Raw genomic sequence first — 15,328 nt, forward strand, 5'->3', positions numbered from 1 at the left:
GAGCCCAGGAAATGTAAAGCAAGTGTAAACGATGCCTGGCTCTGTCTGGAGATCAAATCTGTTTGCCAGCTGGAGCGATCACCTCCTGGAGTCTCCGCTGGCTGGAGTAACGTCAGCGTTAGCTCCGCTTAAAAACTGCAAACCAGCTTCAGAGCTCGGCCTCATCATCTCGTACGTCTTCCTCCAGAAGCAACACATTTTCTTTTACATCCATAGAAAAGTTGTTCTTTTCCTCTCATTTCCTGACAGTTCTGACCCGTATGTTAACTAACACAGAAAGCCAGAACTCTACTTCTTTGAACAGCCGTGCTCTCCCACGCTTCAGTGTCGGGTGTCAGATTGTATCTCCGAACACACTCATTATTCAAATGTTCTTTGTACATTTTAGATATCTTTTTAAATCAACAGTGTTTTTTCTCGATTCTTACTGTGAACCGAGAATCATGTTACAGAAGTAAGATTTTTTGTTTGTTTTAAAGAAAAAGAGGTTTTAATTAAAGGCTTTCCATAAATGACTTGATAAAATGTTGTTTTTTTTTTCTGTACAAATCTTGTGTGATAACCAAGGTCACAATAAAAAATGCAGGCAGTGTCGCTGGACGTGTTGCACAATGAGGAGTTCATCACTGCTGTAGAAGGTTACAGCAGGTCATGACCGAGCCAATGTCACAGTGGTTTTAATATGCATGCCACAATCAGGCCCTCCAGCTATTCCTCTGCTCCTTATCCATGTTTTCATTCAGTGTGGCATGTTTCACTGTTGCGTGGAGGGCGTGACGGCTGCGGAGGTCGTTCTGGACCACAGGAACCCGCTGTGACCCCGAGAATGGACGCATTGTGCGGCAGGCGGACGAGGTCTCTGACCTCAGAGCAGTCTGCTCACAGGACAACACGAGGCTCTTTGTTACCCCGTGACAAAGACGATCGCTCACGTCTCTCACGCTGCGGGACACAACACAGCGCCGCTGCCAACACTGACTCTGAGAAAACCAAAGATGGTCCGTTTACTCTGAATCATTTTGACAGAAGTACAAAGACACGTGTGTAAAAATCAGACAAATATTATGATTTTATTAACAATTCATTACAGCGTTACTAAAGCAATAGAAAAAAAAAAAGTTTAAATTAAGTGCTCTGTCAGTTCAGTTCAAAATAAATACATACATATTAAAAAATCGTACTAAAAAACAGTTAAAAATGTAAGTTTTACTTACTGGTTAAACAGACTTAGTGTAACAATGCTCCCTGCCATTGTGAAAGGCGAACACACCACATCTACCATGCGTCCACACGTCCACAGTAGATGAGGCTGATAACAATAAGAGCAACGGAGAAACACCTAAACCCGTTTTCATAGTTTTTTTTTTTTTAACAAAAGGTCAGTCAGTCATTCTCACGGTCCGACGGATGATTTGATAACCAAGGCTAAATCTGCTCAGTGCAATGCAGCTTAATACACATTAATACAGAACACAGAGAGCTAATCGACATGTGAGGGAGTGTTAGGAGGGCCAGCTCTTTGGTGCAGCCGGGTTGTATCGAGGTTTGCACCAGTTCGACCTGATCTGGACTAAAAGAAACAGCTGTTCTACGTGCGTCAGGTATCTGAAAAAGGCTAGAGCGAACTCGCTGAGTCCAAAGGCTGTTTCACGTCTTTAGTCGTTTTCAAACACACGCCTCGTCCAGATCGGTCGCCGACATGGCTGTATTGGTGATTTAGGCACAGTGTCTGGTCCGTCAGAGGCACGTGGGGGGAGAGCAACATTTCACCTTCACTCCACAGCAAAACGTTTCAAATCGGGGAGGCTGCCGCAGCAACTGATGGTGCTGCAGACAGGCTGGATAACACGTGTGATGGCATGTCTCTCCGTTATCCAGCTGTCGTCACATCATGAGTTGCTACGCTGTTGCAAAGGGACACTGAGTAGTCGGAGGAGTCGCTCCACCGCTACCGATGTCGCTCCGACGACCACGATACAGCAGCGCTGCCCATCTAAAGCTGTGTCATACACAAACCAAACGGTGCTCGGTGAAACAAGACAGTAGTGTTTCCTTCTTTTACAAACAGACAGACATTAAAGCACAAACGTCCTTCTTTTTTTTTTTCTTTTGTTAAGGGATGCTTAGGTCGCCGTGACAATCGCAGGGACTACGATGGTGCTCGAAGGCGCCCGGTTCTCATTCTCGATCTGGTAGGTCACACCGGGGCGAGCGTCGGCCACCTCCGGCTGCTCCGCCGCCGTGATCTCTTCGTCTTCGTCGTCCTGAGGCTGGTCGACGGATCGTTCCGCTTCCTCCGACAGGCGGTTTTCCTCTTTCTCTTCCTCCCTCTGTCACACAGGGAATTACATCAGCTGGTAAAGCGAGTACAGACTCACAACAACAACAACAAAACCTCAGAGCGACATACCTCCTTCTTCATCCTGTAGTATTCATCGATGGCGTACTGATACTTTGCTGATGTTATCCCAAAGAGAGAGGCCATCCTCTCCCCCAGGTAGTCGCAGGCTGCAAGAGAATAAGAAGCAATTTCAGCTGCCATGATTAGATGATGTTTCTGTGAATGAAGAAAGTACCACTTCATCTTCAGGCTACATGACTTTACATATTCTTGTTCTGATCCACTGCTGAGCTCACATATTCTGTGTCTGCAGCATCAACTGTTCAGACTTCATCTAAATGTGCACAGATTTGCAAAATATAGACAGAAGAAATGTTCTGTCTCACAAAGTGATAGTCCATGTTAGAGATTAGTTTCAGTTTAGTTGTTGCTGACTATTTCTCAACTATCTTCTCAGCTGTCGCTCTCTGTGAGCGGAGCGAAGAGAGTCGCAGAAGAGACGAAACGTAACATCTGCTCACTTATCTCCAATTAAAAGTGATGAATATGTGTAATTTGCTTCAAATTGTTACATAAATCTCTTTTTAAAGTCCTTCCTGCAGCATTAACAGAGAGGAAAAGTACTGATGCACAGAAATGGATGCCTTCCTGACTGTGGCAGTTTGTATTTATAACACGCTGAGCTAATTAGCTGTGCACGCAACGGCGTGTGTGCGATTAATATGCAGCTATAATCACCATTCGTTAGACTGCTAGTGTGTTAAAATACAGTCTGTTCATTAAAAGGCCTGTTGGTAGTCAAAATGGTTCCACTGATGTGTAAAAACAAGAGTTTGAGTTTGTGTTACTTGACAGTTGTTTTGTTGTGCGACAGATGATTAAATATTCCAGTCGCCTATAGAGAAGTTTTTGCGGTCCACACTGGAGCACGGCCTCATGGTTTCCTTCAGGATGAATATAATGGCGTCGATGAACGAACCTGAGATGGTGGACGTCGCTGCTCTCCACATGTGGAACCAGAAGTACGGACCCCAGGTCAGCTTTGACTGCAACACACAACACATCCAGTCAGCAGGAGACTTCTGCAGCAAACACAAACTGAACTTTTCTCCCTTTCTCCCCGTCCCTCCACCGTTCCTCACCCTCACCGCATCGACCGGGGAGGACAGCAGGTCTTTCCTCTCCGCCTCCTTCTCCTCCGCCTCCTCCTCATCGGTGCTGTACTCCTCCATGGTCTCCCCGCTGGAGAAGTGGATGATCCTGCGAGGGACCTTCTCCCTCTGCTGCTGCTGCTCCTCCCTCTTGTCCAGCTCCCCGAGCTCCACGCTCTCAAAGTCCTTCCCCAGGTTTGGGCTCTGGATGTGGGAGGACATGGAGACAGTCAGGACCGGAGGACACTGAGGACACTGAGGTCACGTCCTCCGCTTTGATATCTTGATATTCATATTCTGTAACACTGTATAAAATCTGTCATAACATCAAAATAAACAATTATATGAAAAAAAGTTTAGTTGATGCTTATTCAAAGCAATTAAATGCTATTTATTAGCAACTGTTTACTGAAAATTGCAACTGATATTCAGCTGATTGATGATAATTGGTTAATAAATGGTGAGAGGTTCATTTATAAACATTATTCAGATGAGTTTCAACTGATTATTTTAACCTTTATGCTTGATTTATGAACTATTTCGCTGTGAAGTTACTTAACTAGATAAAATACGCCATACATTTATAATTTATTAATGATGGTTATTATATAAAGTGTTGACGATGTCAGTAAGTTTTATACATTTAAGTCAAAAGAAACCGTATTTGTTACTTTTCTTCTTCTTCTGATAGAATCTGAGTTGCTGCCACTGATATTATTATTTCTTAGATGATTTTCTGTCCAGTCAAAATGCAGATAAATCCTCATATTAATACTTATACTTATTCATATCTGTCCTATGATAAAAAAAATGCTAATTTAGTGAACAAAACTGGAGTTAATAGTTTTTTCACTGTTGAGAAGAATGAAAAGCTATTTATAAGCATTTATATTTATTATTGAAAAGTTGCAATTAGTGTGGTTCATTTATAAACATTATTCAGAGGAGCTGCAACAGATGAGTTTAACCTTTACAACTGATTTATGAACCATTTCATCGTGAAATCACTTCACTTAATAAAATAAACCACATTTGTTACTTTTGAGTCCAATTTTCATCTATTTGCTGGCACTGATATTATTATTTCCCAAATGACTATCGATCCTGTCAAAATGCAGAGAAATGCACAGATTCATACTGCAGTCTGCACCATGTTCTGGTGGATGGATGGATGGATGGATGGATGGGTTTGGGTGGAGGTGAGGGTGGAGGTGGTGCTGCAGGACCTCAGTGTTTCTATAAATCCTCCCTGTGGCCCTGCAGACAGGGTGTGTTATTACAGCTGCACTGAGGGACAACAACCTGAGAGAGAACACAGCTGACAAGTGACAACAACAACCACCGGCACCACCATGACTCCACCATGACTCCACCATGACTCCACCATGACTCCACCACACTCAGTAAACACGAGTAAACGCGTCTCTCGTCGAAGAGGAAGCTGTTCACAGACCTGCTGCAGCTCCATCGTCTGTCCTATCGACACGTTCACGTTGGTGAGATACAGCGAGATGTCGGCCATCGTCGCCGTCTTCTTTGTATCTGAGGATGCTGCTGCGCCCCGCGACGCCGCTCCTCCGCACGACCAGACCCGGAAGTGAAGTGCGTGCTTACGTCACGTCCATGGAGACTTAATGTAAACACGGAGGTGTTTTTTTTTTTTTTGAATTTTTTTTTTAACATATACGTATACATATTTTAGAACAATGAATAAAAATATGTACATAGATAAATATTACATTAAAAAAACATTTTTATTTTTTGTTGTTGCCAACAACTAAATAGGTTAATTTAAGCTTTAATTGCTTTGGAAAATAATTATCCTAATTTGTTTTTGTAGTTTTACTGTATGTATTAGTATTTATGTGGTTAAAAGCATGTTTATGTGGGTGAAGTTGTTGCTGAAAAATGCCTGAAAATGTTAAATAATTGATATTTCAGTAGAGAAAAAAAGAAGATAAATGTAATCTATATTTACTAACTACTATACTGTAGTTTTTTCACATTTCTATGATAATTATTAGGCTTTAACTTTCCTCTATTGTATTATGATATTATTATTTTACTTTTCCTTGAGCTTTTTTAGGCTAACATCAGTTATATTCATTTCTAGAGGTCATTTTCCAGGACATGTTCAGTGACAGGGAGCACACGCACACACTAAAATATTCCTTACTTGATCAATTTATAACCCCAGTTCCCCCTTTTCCTCTTGTGAACTACAGTGTGTAATCTATGGCTGCGTGATAACCAATAATTAAAAAGCATGAACACCAGTAGCCGCGGGCTGCTGGAGGGTTTGCTTTCAACAAGAGCGATATCAAAAATACAAAAGAAAAATTAGACAGGTGTCAAAATAAAATGACATTTAGCTTTTTCTCTCATTTTCCATGACTACTAAAACTGGTCAACTGTTTTCCAGGTTTTCCAGGATGCCTGGGAACCCTGATATAATATCAGTGTACATTCAAGGTAAAGAATCTGAGTGTTTCCTCTACCTGTGCAGCTTTATTTCTGTGGGAATTTACTTTCTCCACCACTAGATGTCAGTAATACTCCATCCAAGTCAAACGAGCTCCTCTGAGGCAGGTGTGTCTGCGTGGGCGGTGAATTATTTAGGTCTGAATCCTGAGTTCTCCTGCAGAATATATGTGCTAATCTAATTATATGCGCTCTGTAATCAGTTATCACCCTTTAGTTACCTGCTCTGACCCGCAGAGCTGCAAAGTAACTTCAGCAGAGGAGAATTTTCCGGAGGCCACAGACTGCGCAGCTTTCTCTCCAGCCCATGATGTCATTAGATGGATAAAGCTGGAGACTCCCCATTAAAAATGCAAGTCAGCCTCATTTTGTGAATCCGCACAAGTGTTTGCTGGAGGTGCACGAGGAAGTCAGCTCCATTTTCAAAGGCTTTTATTAATTATGAGCCAAAATAAAAAGTGCTTCCTCATCTCCAGAATATGCCAGAATCCCCTCACCCTCGTGCTCCTCTAAACATCATTTCTTTGAAAAATGAATCGAGCCCCTCCAGGATTTTAGAGCTTTCACATCTCCTCATCTTTGTTCGCTTGGGCAGAAGCAGAGCTGCAGTTGTTTTTCCATCGGCTCCTCAGTTTTTTTTTTCCTATTAACGCCTGACGATGGCGTTTAAGCAGGCGGCTTGTAATCAGTCACACGGCTGCTCGGGTCAGCTGTTTATTGGACAAAACATTATTAATCTTGAGCTGTCAAAAGTTATGGATTTCTCAAAAGGGTACAATCACAGACACGGGGATGCATCTCTGGTGTCTAATGGAAAAGGTTACAGCTATCACATGACGCTGCAACTCACTGAACTCTGAGGAGCTGCAGGTCCCAGGTTGTTGTGTTAGTAGATGGAATTTATGCCTTAAGAGTTTTTCCACTACCACACAGTTATTTTTCTAATTTCACTGTGAATTTAATGCACCAGGTGCAGGAAAATAACAGCAACCAGACCCAAAAAAACAGTAAATCAACTTTATTAGGGTTTTTTTTGTAAGAGACTGCATTTTTCTCTGATTGGGTCCCCACCTTTAAATTTCCCCTCTCAAGGATTCACTTGAAAGTGGCGTGAAATCACCTGTGTCAGGCTGGCTGCGGAGCTGTTGTTTCACGCAGATCGGATTTGATTGGAGCATTCTCCACTCTTGAAGGGAGCCAAAAAACCCGAGAGGGCAAACAGCCCGGGGTTTTGATTCGACTGCACCAAATAAGGTGTAAAACAAAACAAAAACAAGCGCCGAGCCTGAGAGGTAATCAGTTTGTGGATGTTGTTCACCCTCTCTGGCTTTGGGAGAAAAAAAGTCGTCTGTGTTCTCAATAAAAACGGAATGATTTGAGAGCCCGGACCGGATATTTATGGCATCAGTTCAAATGACAGGAGTTATGGGCGCAGATATTAAGATTCCATGAAGCTAGAATTCCTAAAAAACCCTGAGCAAAGTTTATTCAGGTGTCCTGAGCGAGCTCCGTGGAAACAGGGAGCGATAGATTTGATATGAGAGCACACGTGTGTGTTATCTCCGCCTCATGTTAAACAGCCTTCTCCCAGCTTTTAATGACATTACACGTATAATGGTGCGTTCCCTTACAGCGATGTCCCTTTTTACACCCAGCTGTCGACGGTGAATCATCCCTCTCACTGGGCCATTGCCTCCAGAATGTTATAGGACCGCACGGCCTCACACATGCTTTTTTTTTTTGTTTTTTTTTCACTAAGACTGTAGGAGTGTTGTTAACAGCTCTTCAAAACACAGGAACAGACAGACATGAAGGGGCTCTGAGAGGTGGCGAGTCAACAAAAGGAGCTGAAATAAAATGTTCCATTCCCATGGTTACATTCAGGTAATAAATAGACTCGATGGTCGTAAAGGCAACACAGAGGACACACACAAAAAAAGAAATAAAAAAAAAAGAAAGAAACCCACCTCTCTGCTTTTAGCTTCCGTTCACTTCACTCATGACAGTCGCATTAGTCAGACATGGAATGAATCACACTTTTCTCTTCAACTTGCATTAACTCCTCACATGATGTGACATTTTCACAGATGTCTACGCGGCGATGAGCCCAGTGGTCATCGCGCGCCAGAGCTCAAGGTTGGTCACGCTGGACGGCTGAATCAGCGAGTGACGATGTTACCGGATGTACAGTTGTTTGTTAGACGTATCAGCTGAACTCCTGTCAGCCACAGAATCTGATCAAACAGCAGTGTGTGTGTGTTTGAGAAATAACTCTGCCTCAGGTATGAAAAGGCTTTGAAAGAAAGAATCAGAGCATCTGTTATTGGCGAGAGCCAAACAGTCCAACATGCGATAGGCTCAACTCCCCAGGACAGCAATGTGGTGCCTGCTCATGGACTTAAAATGACGGTTTCAATGCCTATCAAACCTTCCATTCTCACAGGGCACATGGTGCAGCTTACAATGGTGACAGTGGGCAGATTTACCACTATGAACTTTTAATAATTTTCCAACAGTGTGTCCTTGAATTCATACACAGGCAGACAAAAGCAGCCTTACTCATTTTTTTTTTGCTGGTAAACCTGCAAACTGAAACCTTCGACGGCAGATGGTTTGAATCGCAGCAGTGCTGTGTTGTGCAGAGAAGTGGGCGACGTGCCACAGAGGTGCAGCGTGTAGGATTTAGGAAGATCTATAGGCATACGTGGAATTACACTTTTACTGATGATTAACACCCGGATCAAATAATCGTTGTGTTTTTCCTACAGGATGGCCGTGCACGTCGTTAATTATGTAGCTAACCAATGTGCACCGCACGACATCACGACAACCAGCACACAAGTAGGCATAAGTAGGCTTACATATATATGGGAGACGATGCATCACAATGAGTGTGTTTACAGGAAGGTACCAATAACAGAGAGTGTCTCTCTCCACAGAGGAGGATAAATCGATCGTGGATAATGTCATTCTCCTCTACAGATCTAAATAGATACACAACAGAGCAGAACCAGTGGAAGTACAAACATACAGTCACAGCTCAACTGCTGTGGCGGATCGGAAACGGACCGAACATGGATCCGGTGGAATTAAGGGGTAAGACATCAACTGGTGTTTTATAGGAAACATCACAACCTTACAGAAGTCTTGACCGCTCATTGGAGGGCACAGTTTCTGAATACTGTGATTTTCTCCTTGGCTTGAGGGCGTTGATACTTTCACAGCAATTAGAACTGAAATTTAATTTTTTTCACAGTACGGGACCTTTAAAGTAGGCCCTATATAATAGTTATAATAATAATATTGCCTAGTTTTATGGTGGTGAAGTGAAGATGAAAAACAGACACTTTTCACTTCTTATTTCATGATTACCACATATGTTATTCAAAATTACTAAAGCACCTTAAAGGGATATTCCGGTGTGAGTTTAATCTAATACACCGTGACACTGAAACCGACCCTGACGAGTCGATTACTGAGTGCAGTAGAGTTCCACAGCTCAACGATGAAAACGTATGATTATTACTCCATGGAAATGCAATTAAAGTTCATGTGTCTTACCAGTTTATAACAGTTATTATCGGGGCTTTTCTAACTGTACTCAGTAATCGACTCGTCAGGGCTTCACCACACCGAGCACGCTGCTGCAGGAGAGTGGTGAGCTGTGTTCTCTTTACAGTAGAAATCCGGCAAAGCTAGCCGATGTTTGATGCCTCGAACTACGTGGTGGGACACTACTTGTACTGTTGCTGAAGTTTGGTGCATTGAGGGTGGTTTCTTGTTAGAGGCATGCAGTGTATTGTTATCTTGGTCTTTCCTGAGGTTGATAAAACTACATAAGCTAGCGGTCTGCAAACCCCCCCCCTGCAGATCTCTCAGGGGGGGGGTCTTTCTCGGTGTCACCGTGTGTTAGACCATAGATTAAAGTTACACAGGAATATCCCTTTAACTTACCACACCATGTCTTTATAACATGTAAATACACTGTTGTGGTACCTTATAATTACACATTTGTTTTTTTTTTGTATAGACCGCACCGGATCAAAACACAACAGCCATCACTGCAGACGGTGACGAGCAGCAGGAGATCTTCTCGGAGCGCAGACGGGGTCTGACTCTCTGCATTACAGCAACACAAAAGGAAATGAGGAGGCATCTCTTAGGCAAGAAAGCAGGGAGAGAATATTAAATACAATTTCATGGGATATTTGGGCCCCAGCTGTGCTGATAAAAGGCTTTTCATTGCTTACTCTGCTTTTGGGTGGATTTTGCAAGCAATGTAACCGCAGCAGAATGGAGAAGCTAGAAAAGGACACAAGAGTATCACCGGTTTATACGTCTTGTTTTTTTTGTTTTTTTGTTTTCTTTACAGTTACCAGCTGCAGCAGACACGTTTGAATTGTTAATAAAGCACAGAATGATGCGGGATAAAAACACAAACAACCTGCCATGATGCATGTGTGTGTGTGCATCTAAAGCTGGTTTCAGAAGCTCGGAGCCGACGCAGCTCTCAAACTGTGCGTGCACGAACAAGTCCGAGCGTTTGTGTTCATTAACACCTCATGTTTAAAGCAGAAAAACAATACGTACTTCATCCTGTGTTTTCTAATCAGCCCCCCCGACTCTCCAAGGTGTTTATCTGCACTTCCCGCCTCCAGAGCAAACCGCCTATCGCACACATTAATTTCCCTCCATGTTTGCACGAGTCCAGACATCAAACATCCGAGCGGAGAAAGCCGCGTACTCCGAGCGAGAGCAACTGACTACCGGCCCTCGTTACTGAGCAATTTGAATTTGAATCATTTCTTTTTTTTTTCTTATGCACTTGAAATATTTCCTTGACTCAAAATACCTCTTTGAGGTCAATCTCAAACACATTTCATGCGTGCTCTCAGTGCTGAATGAGTTTTTGAGACATTCAGAATGTTCCGGACATAAATCTGTTGATACATGTGAAAGGTGTAATGCTTTTTTAAAGAGACACCAAATGTTGGCTGAAATTATTCACCGGTTTAGTAGAGATAGGCTGAAAGGTGCAGGCGCCATGAATAAAAATACATTTCTTTTGGGAAACTGTGAGCGTTGGGTTGGTTTTTCACTGTAGTTCAAATTTGCTCAGCTTATATCTGCAGCAGAGACGGCAGTGCTGCTGTATGCTACCCACATTACCGTTACTAAAACAAAGTAATTAAGCATCGAAATCAATGTGATTGATCTGAATATACTTATACAGTGTGCAGGAGTGCCCGAGTGATTAAATAAATACAGTGTACAGTATACAAGACGGGCAAATTACATCAGAATCTGGCTGTGTTAATCAGCTGGACCGGGCCACCGGAAGTTCAAATGCATTAAAAAATGCATCGGTTGTATTTGGACGGGTCGGGTTTGTTTGTGTCCGACTGTGTTCTCGGATCAGTTCACAAGGTCGACCGTCCTGATTTATTTATCTGGTGTGTTGCGGCAGAGGAGGGATTACGCTCGCTGTGTTGGAATTCATGAAATGAGAAGGATGAGGCGGAAGGAACAGTGCAGGAGAGATGTAACCGTCCGCTGTCATGTGGATTCCAGCGGTTCTGATCGAGCAGATCGTTTCAAGATCCTTTTCATCCGTGTTTTTTCTTTTTGTATCACACATGTCAAAACAATCCAGAGTTATGGATGAAATCAGTGGAAGTGGGATTGGATTGTAATGCAAGCCGGTTGTGTGTGTGTGTAGCCAAGGGCAGAGCGTTCAAACATTAACCCTCATACTCTTCACAACATGCATAATTCACATTTCAACAGATCATTTCAGACTTGAACTTTTCACGTTTTTGGATTTTCATGGACTGAATGTCTTTGAGTTAACAGCTCAATTCCATGGCAGGCGGTCAGAGGCGCTCCTTGAAATCTGCTTTTCTTATTGTGGGAGATCAAATTATAAAAATCCGCCTTTCAATGAAATCCCTCACCATGTTTTTGCTGCTAGCCTGCACGCATCCACGTGAGCTTAATGTTGACTGGTCATCGTTGTTCTCACACTGTAACACCACAAAAAGCCTGGAACAAAGAGCAAATAGGAGGTAGAGAGTGGGGAAACGTGACAGGAAAGAGGAAAGTAACATAGAAAATGCGACTAGGAGAAGAGGAAAAGACGTAAAGATGGAACAAATTAACTACGTGTAAAACAACGAAGGGTATCGAGGAGCTCTAGCTGCAAGCTTTTATTTTTTTTTATTATCATCTTACTTACAGCAGCGCCACCATTACATCGTATAACTTCACCTTACAGTGCCAAAATGTCTTGTCCTGCTGCCAGAGGAGGTGAAACATCCACCCTTGGGTTCAATCGTTGGACGACTTTGAGTGTTTTTGTTGTTTCACAGGATTTGGTTTGCAGAGACGACGTGATAAATATCACTCTGCATATTCAGCAGGTCGCATAACCCCTGAAGTAACCTGGAAGCATGAAATAAGCAGCTCTGATTAGACTAAATAAGTATCCAGCCTGTCTAACACAACCATGGTTTGAATGGCATTGATACCTTTCTTATCCTTAAGAATTATTCCAACTGGGGCACACCAGTCCCAGTTACCACATCCCATGATGCCGAGTTTATCATTTTGGGGGTGACTCAGAGTGCATCGAAGCACCAGCATCCAGCTACTGCTAAATATAAATGCCTCTCCTGAGCCATTCATTCATTTATTCAATAGCTATGTTAGATATTTGTTCGGGGTGCGTAAATACAGATTTTTCCCCGAGTGGAAGCTCTCGATCTCCATCACATCTGTGTGCTCATGTATAAGAACGCAAGAGGCGGAAAAAGAGAGTGAGAAGGAGAGAGCTGTTGTGGTTTTCTGACATCTGCAGCTTCTGAGCTCTTCACAAATCAGAACCGGCTGCTTCTTCTTCTGCCTCAGACAGGTTGGAAGACGTCTGGGCTGTCAGAACATCTATCAATAAAATACATCACACGCACTCGCACAACACAGCACACACAGAGGCAGACACACGTACACACACCTCTGACATGAAGATGAATGGCACACATCAATGTTTCCATCTTCGGCTCACTGAGGGGAGCCCTTACGGAGGGGCCGCCTCTGCAGCGAGGAAGCCGAGCTCGCCCCACCGGTCTGTCATGACCGCGGAAATTACTTATGATAATTTATATGACGTGATCGTGCTTAAAGGAGATTGGGGGGGCGGGTTCTGCAACATGCTGGAAGTTCGGCATGGAGGAAACATGAGAGACAGCAGGAGAAAAAAGCAGTATCTGTTTCATGACTCGTGCCCTGAAGTGTGCATCAAACGGCAGAGAGTCGTCAGCTGACGTCCTTGAGATGCTGGTGCGTCTCAACAACAACAACAAAAAAAAAACACACACACACACACACAAACACATGCATATACACACCAAATCTAAGGATTACTTTCATTTCATCTCCGCACAGACTTTATCACTCTTGAACCTACGCTGAGCGATCGGGGGAATAAAAGAAGAACCTGAAAAGATGGGTTGGATGACGGTTTGAAGGCCGACATACATTTTCAGTTTAGATGAACTGCTGCGCGGCATCGAGCTGATAATTCTGCTGTAATTGCGCCAAGCATTTGTTTGTCGGCCTCCAGCGAGGACGCAGAGTTGCATTCGCTGACGGAAAGAAAATGTTCTTTTAGCCGTGCCAATATTCTAAATCTTGCTTTTTTCCACTGTGTTTAGACTTGAATAGGATAATCAATTTTAATTTCCTCTGACGCGCTTTTCAATAATTCAAGACACGTAATTTTTTGATAGAAAGCTAAAGAAAAATTAGCATATAATTAGGCAGTCATAAATATTTGATAATTAGAAATGCACTCTTTTATTTATCCATTAACTCCAGCGGAGGTTTTCTAATTCATGAAGAAGTTTATCATCATGAATAACACATAAAACAACCATTATCATTCTTGTGATATGACTGTCGTGGCTAAAGGCACCTTTCTTTTTTGACATTTTCAGCAAACAAAACAAGTGAACTGAGCTCCAGGTGAACTCCGGTACCCTCTGCATGCGAGAGCCACTTCCACTGGAGCCCAGCGAGACGTTTACCTCCCCCAAACTAGACACAACCTCGACAAATCTCCTCACAATAGAGAAACCCGGGGTTATGGGAGGATACAAAACAAAGACCGCAGAGTTCAAGGGCCCCAAATTGAGGCCAGAGAAATGTTTCTGTCACTGACCAAGCACAGCGGCGCAGTTAGCCGTGTCATTTTGCCGTCCCGCCTCTGTGATGGATGGACGGCGGTGAACCTCAGAGGGAAATATTCTGACATCTCTGTGTGTGTGTGTGTGTGTATGTGCACATGCACCCCACAATCACACACACACACACACAAAAAATGCTTGTGCCAACACCCCTCGGATGCCTCTCAGCACGTGCTCTTACAAATGAATGTGTGGGCACGCTGCGTTCCTCTGGAGGCAGGATGCCGTTTCCACATCCTTCTCCGCCTATAATTAGCCGTCCTGATAAAACACCGGTTTGCTGGCGCTCGCAGGATCAAACAGTGATGAGCAGGCAGCTCTCTTCACAGCACACTGCAGACGCCAGGTGGCTGTCCTTGAGTTGAGTGCTGGGCTATATGCAGTACGCATCTGGAGGGCAATTAATCAAGAAAAAGGCGATTGTGATGTGATACGATGACACTCTCGCAATCACAATTATCGGAGACGGAGTCCTCGGGATTGGATGTAAGCTTTATTTTGAGATATTAAGGAGGATTTGTAAATGTTTAGGAGGTTTTCGTCAGCGTCGCGTGTCATTAAAGGTGCCCCTCAGATAGGAGCTGACTCCATCACAGTGTCTCTCAGCATGTCTCCTCCTCTTCCATCCCATTTCACACAAATACAACTGCACAATCACACATGACTGCGCGCACAAACACACTCCTCTGTCTTAATCACCAGCAGGTCAGGGACCCAATGAAAATGACTAACCCCCCCATCTGCTGTGGCAAGGTTAACCTAAAACTCTCCAAAGTAAGTAATTTTTTTTTCTCGCCCAATTTTTCATATTTTATTTCATTCTTACAACAAAAAACATTTCAGGACCAATTCAGAGATCTTTAGAGTTATTACTGATCAAAGCGTGTCTTCCTCTGCTCACCTGCAGCAGCTCTCCTCTCTCTTTATCTCCATTATCACAGAGAGCTGATCTAGTTAAATGCGCTTTATAAAAGTTGCCGGTGTCTTTAGATGGATTTTGATACTCAAAGCGGCTGCAGGTAACAATTTGTAGCAATTTACATAAATTAATTACTTTTTTTTTTTAAGTCATATCCGAGCAGATTGGACGTGACGCAGGTGCAAATGTTCACAGA

The 15,328-nt window shown here is 43.2% G+C and overlaps 1 protein-coding gene across 5 annotated transcripts; it reads right to left on the bottom strand.

The window, feature by feature from the left end:
- Window positions 1-1,045: 1,045 nt before the first annotated feature.
- zgc:153383 (uncharacterized protein LOC751751 homolog) lies at window positions 1,046-5,093 on the bottom strand. Of its 5 annotated transcripts, none has more exons than XM_037087448.1 (6): window positions 4,946-5,093; window positions 4,643-4,741; window positions 3,484-3,696; window positions 3,321-3,387; window positions 2,411-2,508; window positions 1,046-2,330 (listed from the first exon to the last, which is right to left on the bottom strand). In XM_037087448.1, the coding sequence occupies exons 1-6, from the start codon at window positions 5,012-5,014 to the stop codon at window positions 2,124-2,126; spliced, it is 753 nt and encodes a 250-aa protein (XP_036943343.1). In that variant the 5' UTR covers window positions 5,015-5,093; the 3' UTR covers window positions 1,046-2,123. The 5 variants fall into 5 exon arrangements, with proteins under 5 accessions (XP_036943343.1, XP_036943342.1, XP_036943341.1 ...); XM_037087447.1 differs by having other exon boundaries at window positions 3,490-3,696; window positions 4,631-4,741; XM_037087446.1 differs by having other exon boundaries at window positions 4,631-4,741.
- Window positions 5,094-15,328: the final 10,235 nt, after the last annotated feature.

This window comes from Acanthopagrus latus, chromosome 22 (genome assembly GCF_904848185.1).
Source record: "Acanthopagrus latus isolate v.2019 chromosome 22, fAcaLat1.1, whole genome shotgun sequence".
Lineage (NCBI taxonomy): Eukaryota > Metazoa > Chordata > Actinopteri > Spariformes > Sparidae > Acanthopagrus > Acanthopagrus latus.

Coding starts and splice junctions, on each gene's coding strand:
- zgc:153383 (XM_037087446.1), bottom strand. CDS start 5,014: ATGGCCGACATCTCGCTGTATCTCACCAACGTGAACGTGTCGATAGGA. Junction 3,697..4,630: donor AGAACATGGTGCAGACTGCA/GTATGAATCTGT, acceptor TCCCACATCCAG/AGCCCAAACCTGGGGAAGGA. Junction 3,388..3,483: donor CCCCGGTCGATGCGGTGAGG/GTGAGGAACGGT, acceptor TGTGTGTTGCAG/TCAAAGCTGACCTGGGGTCC.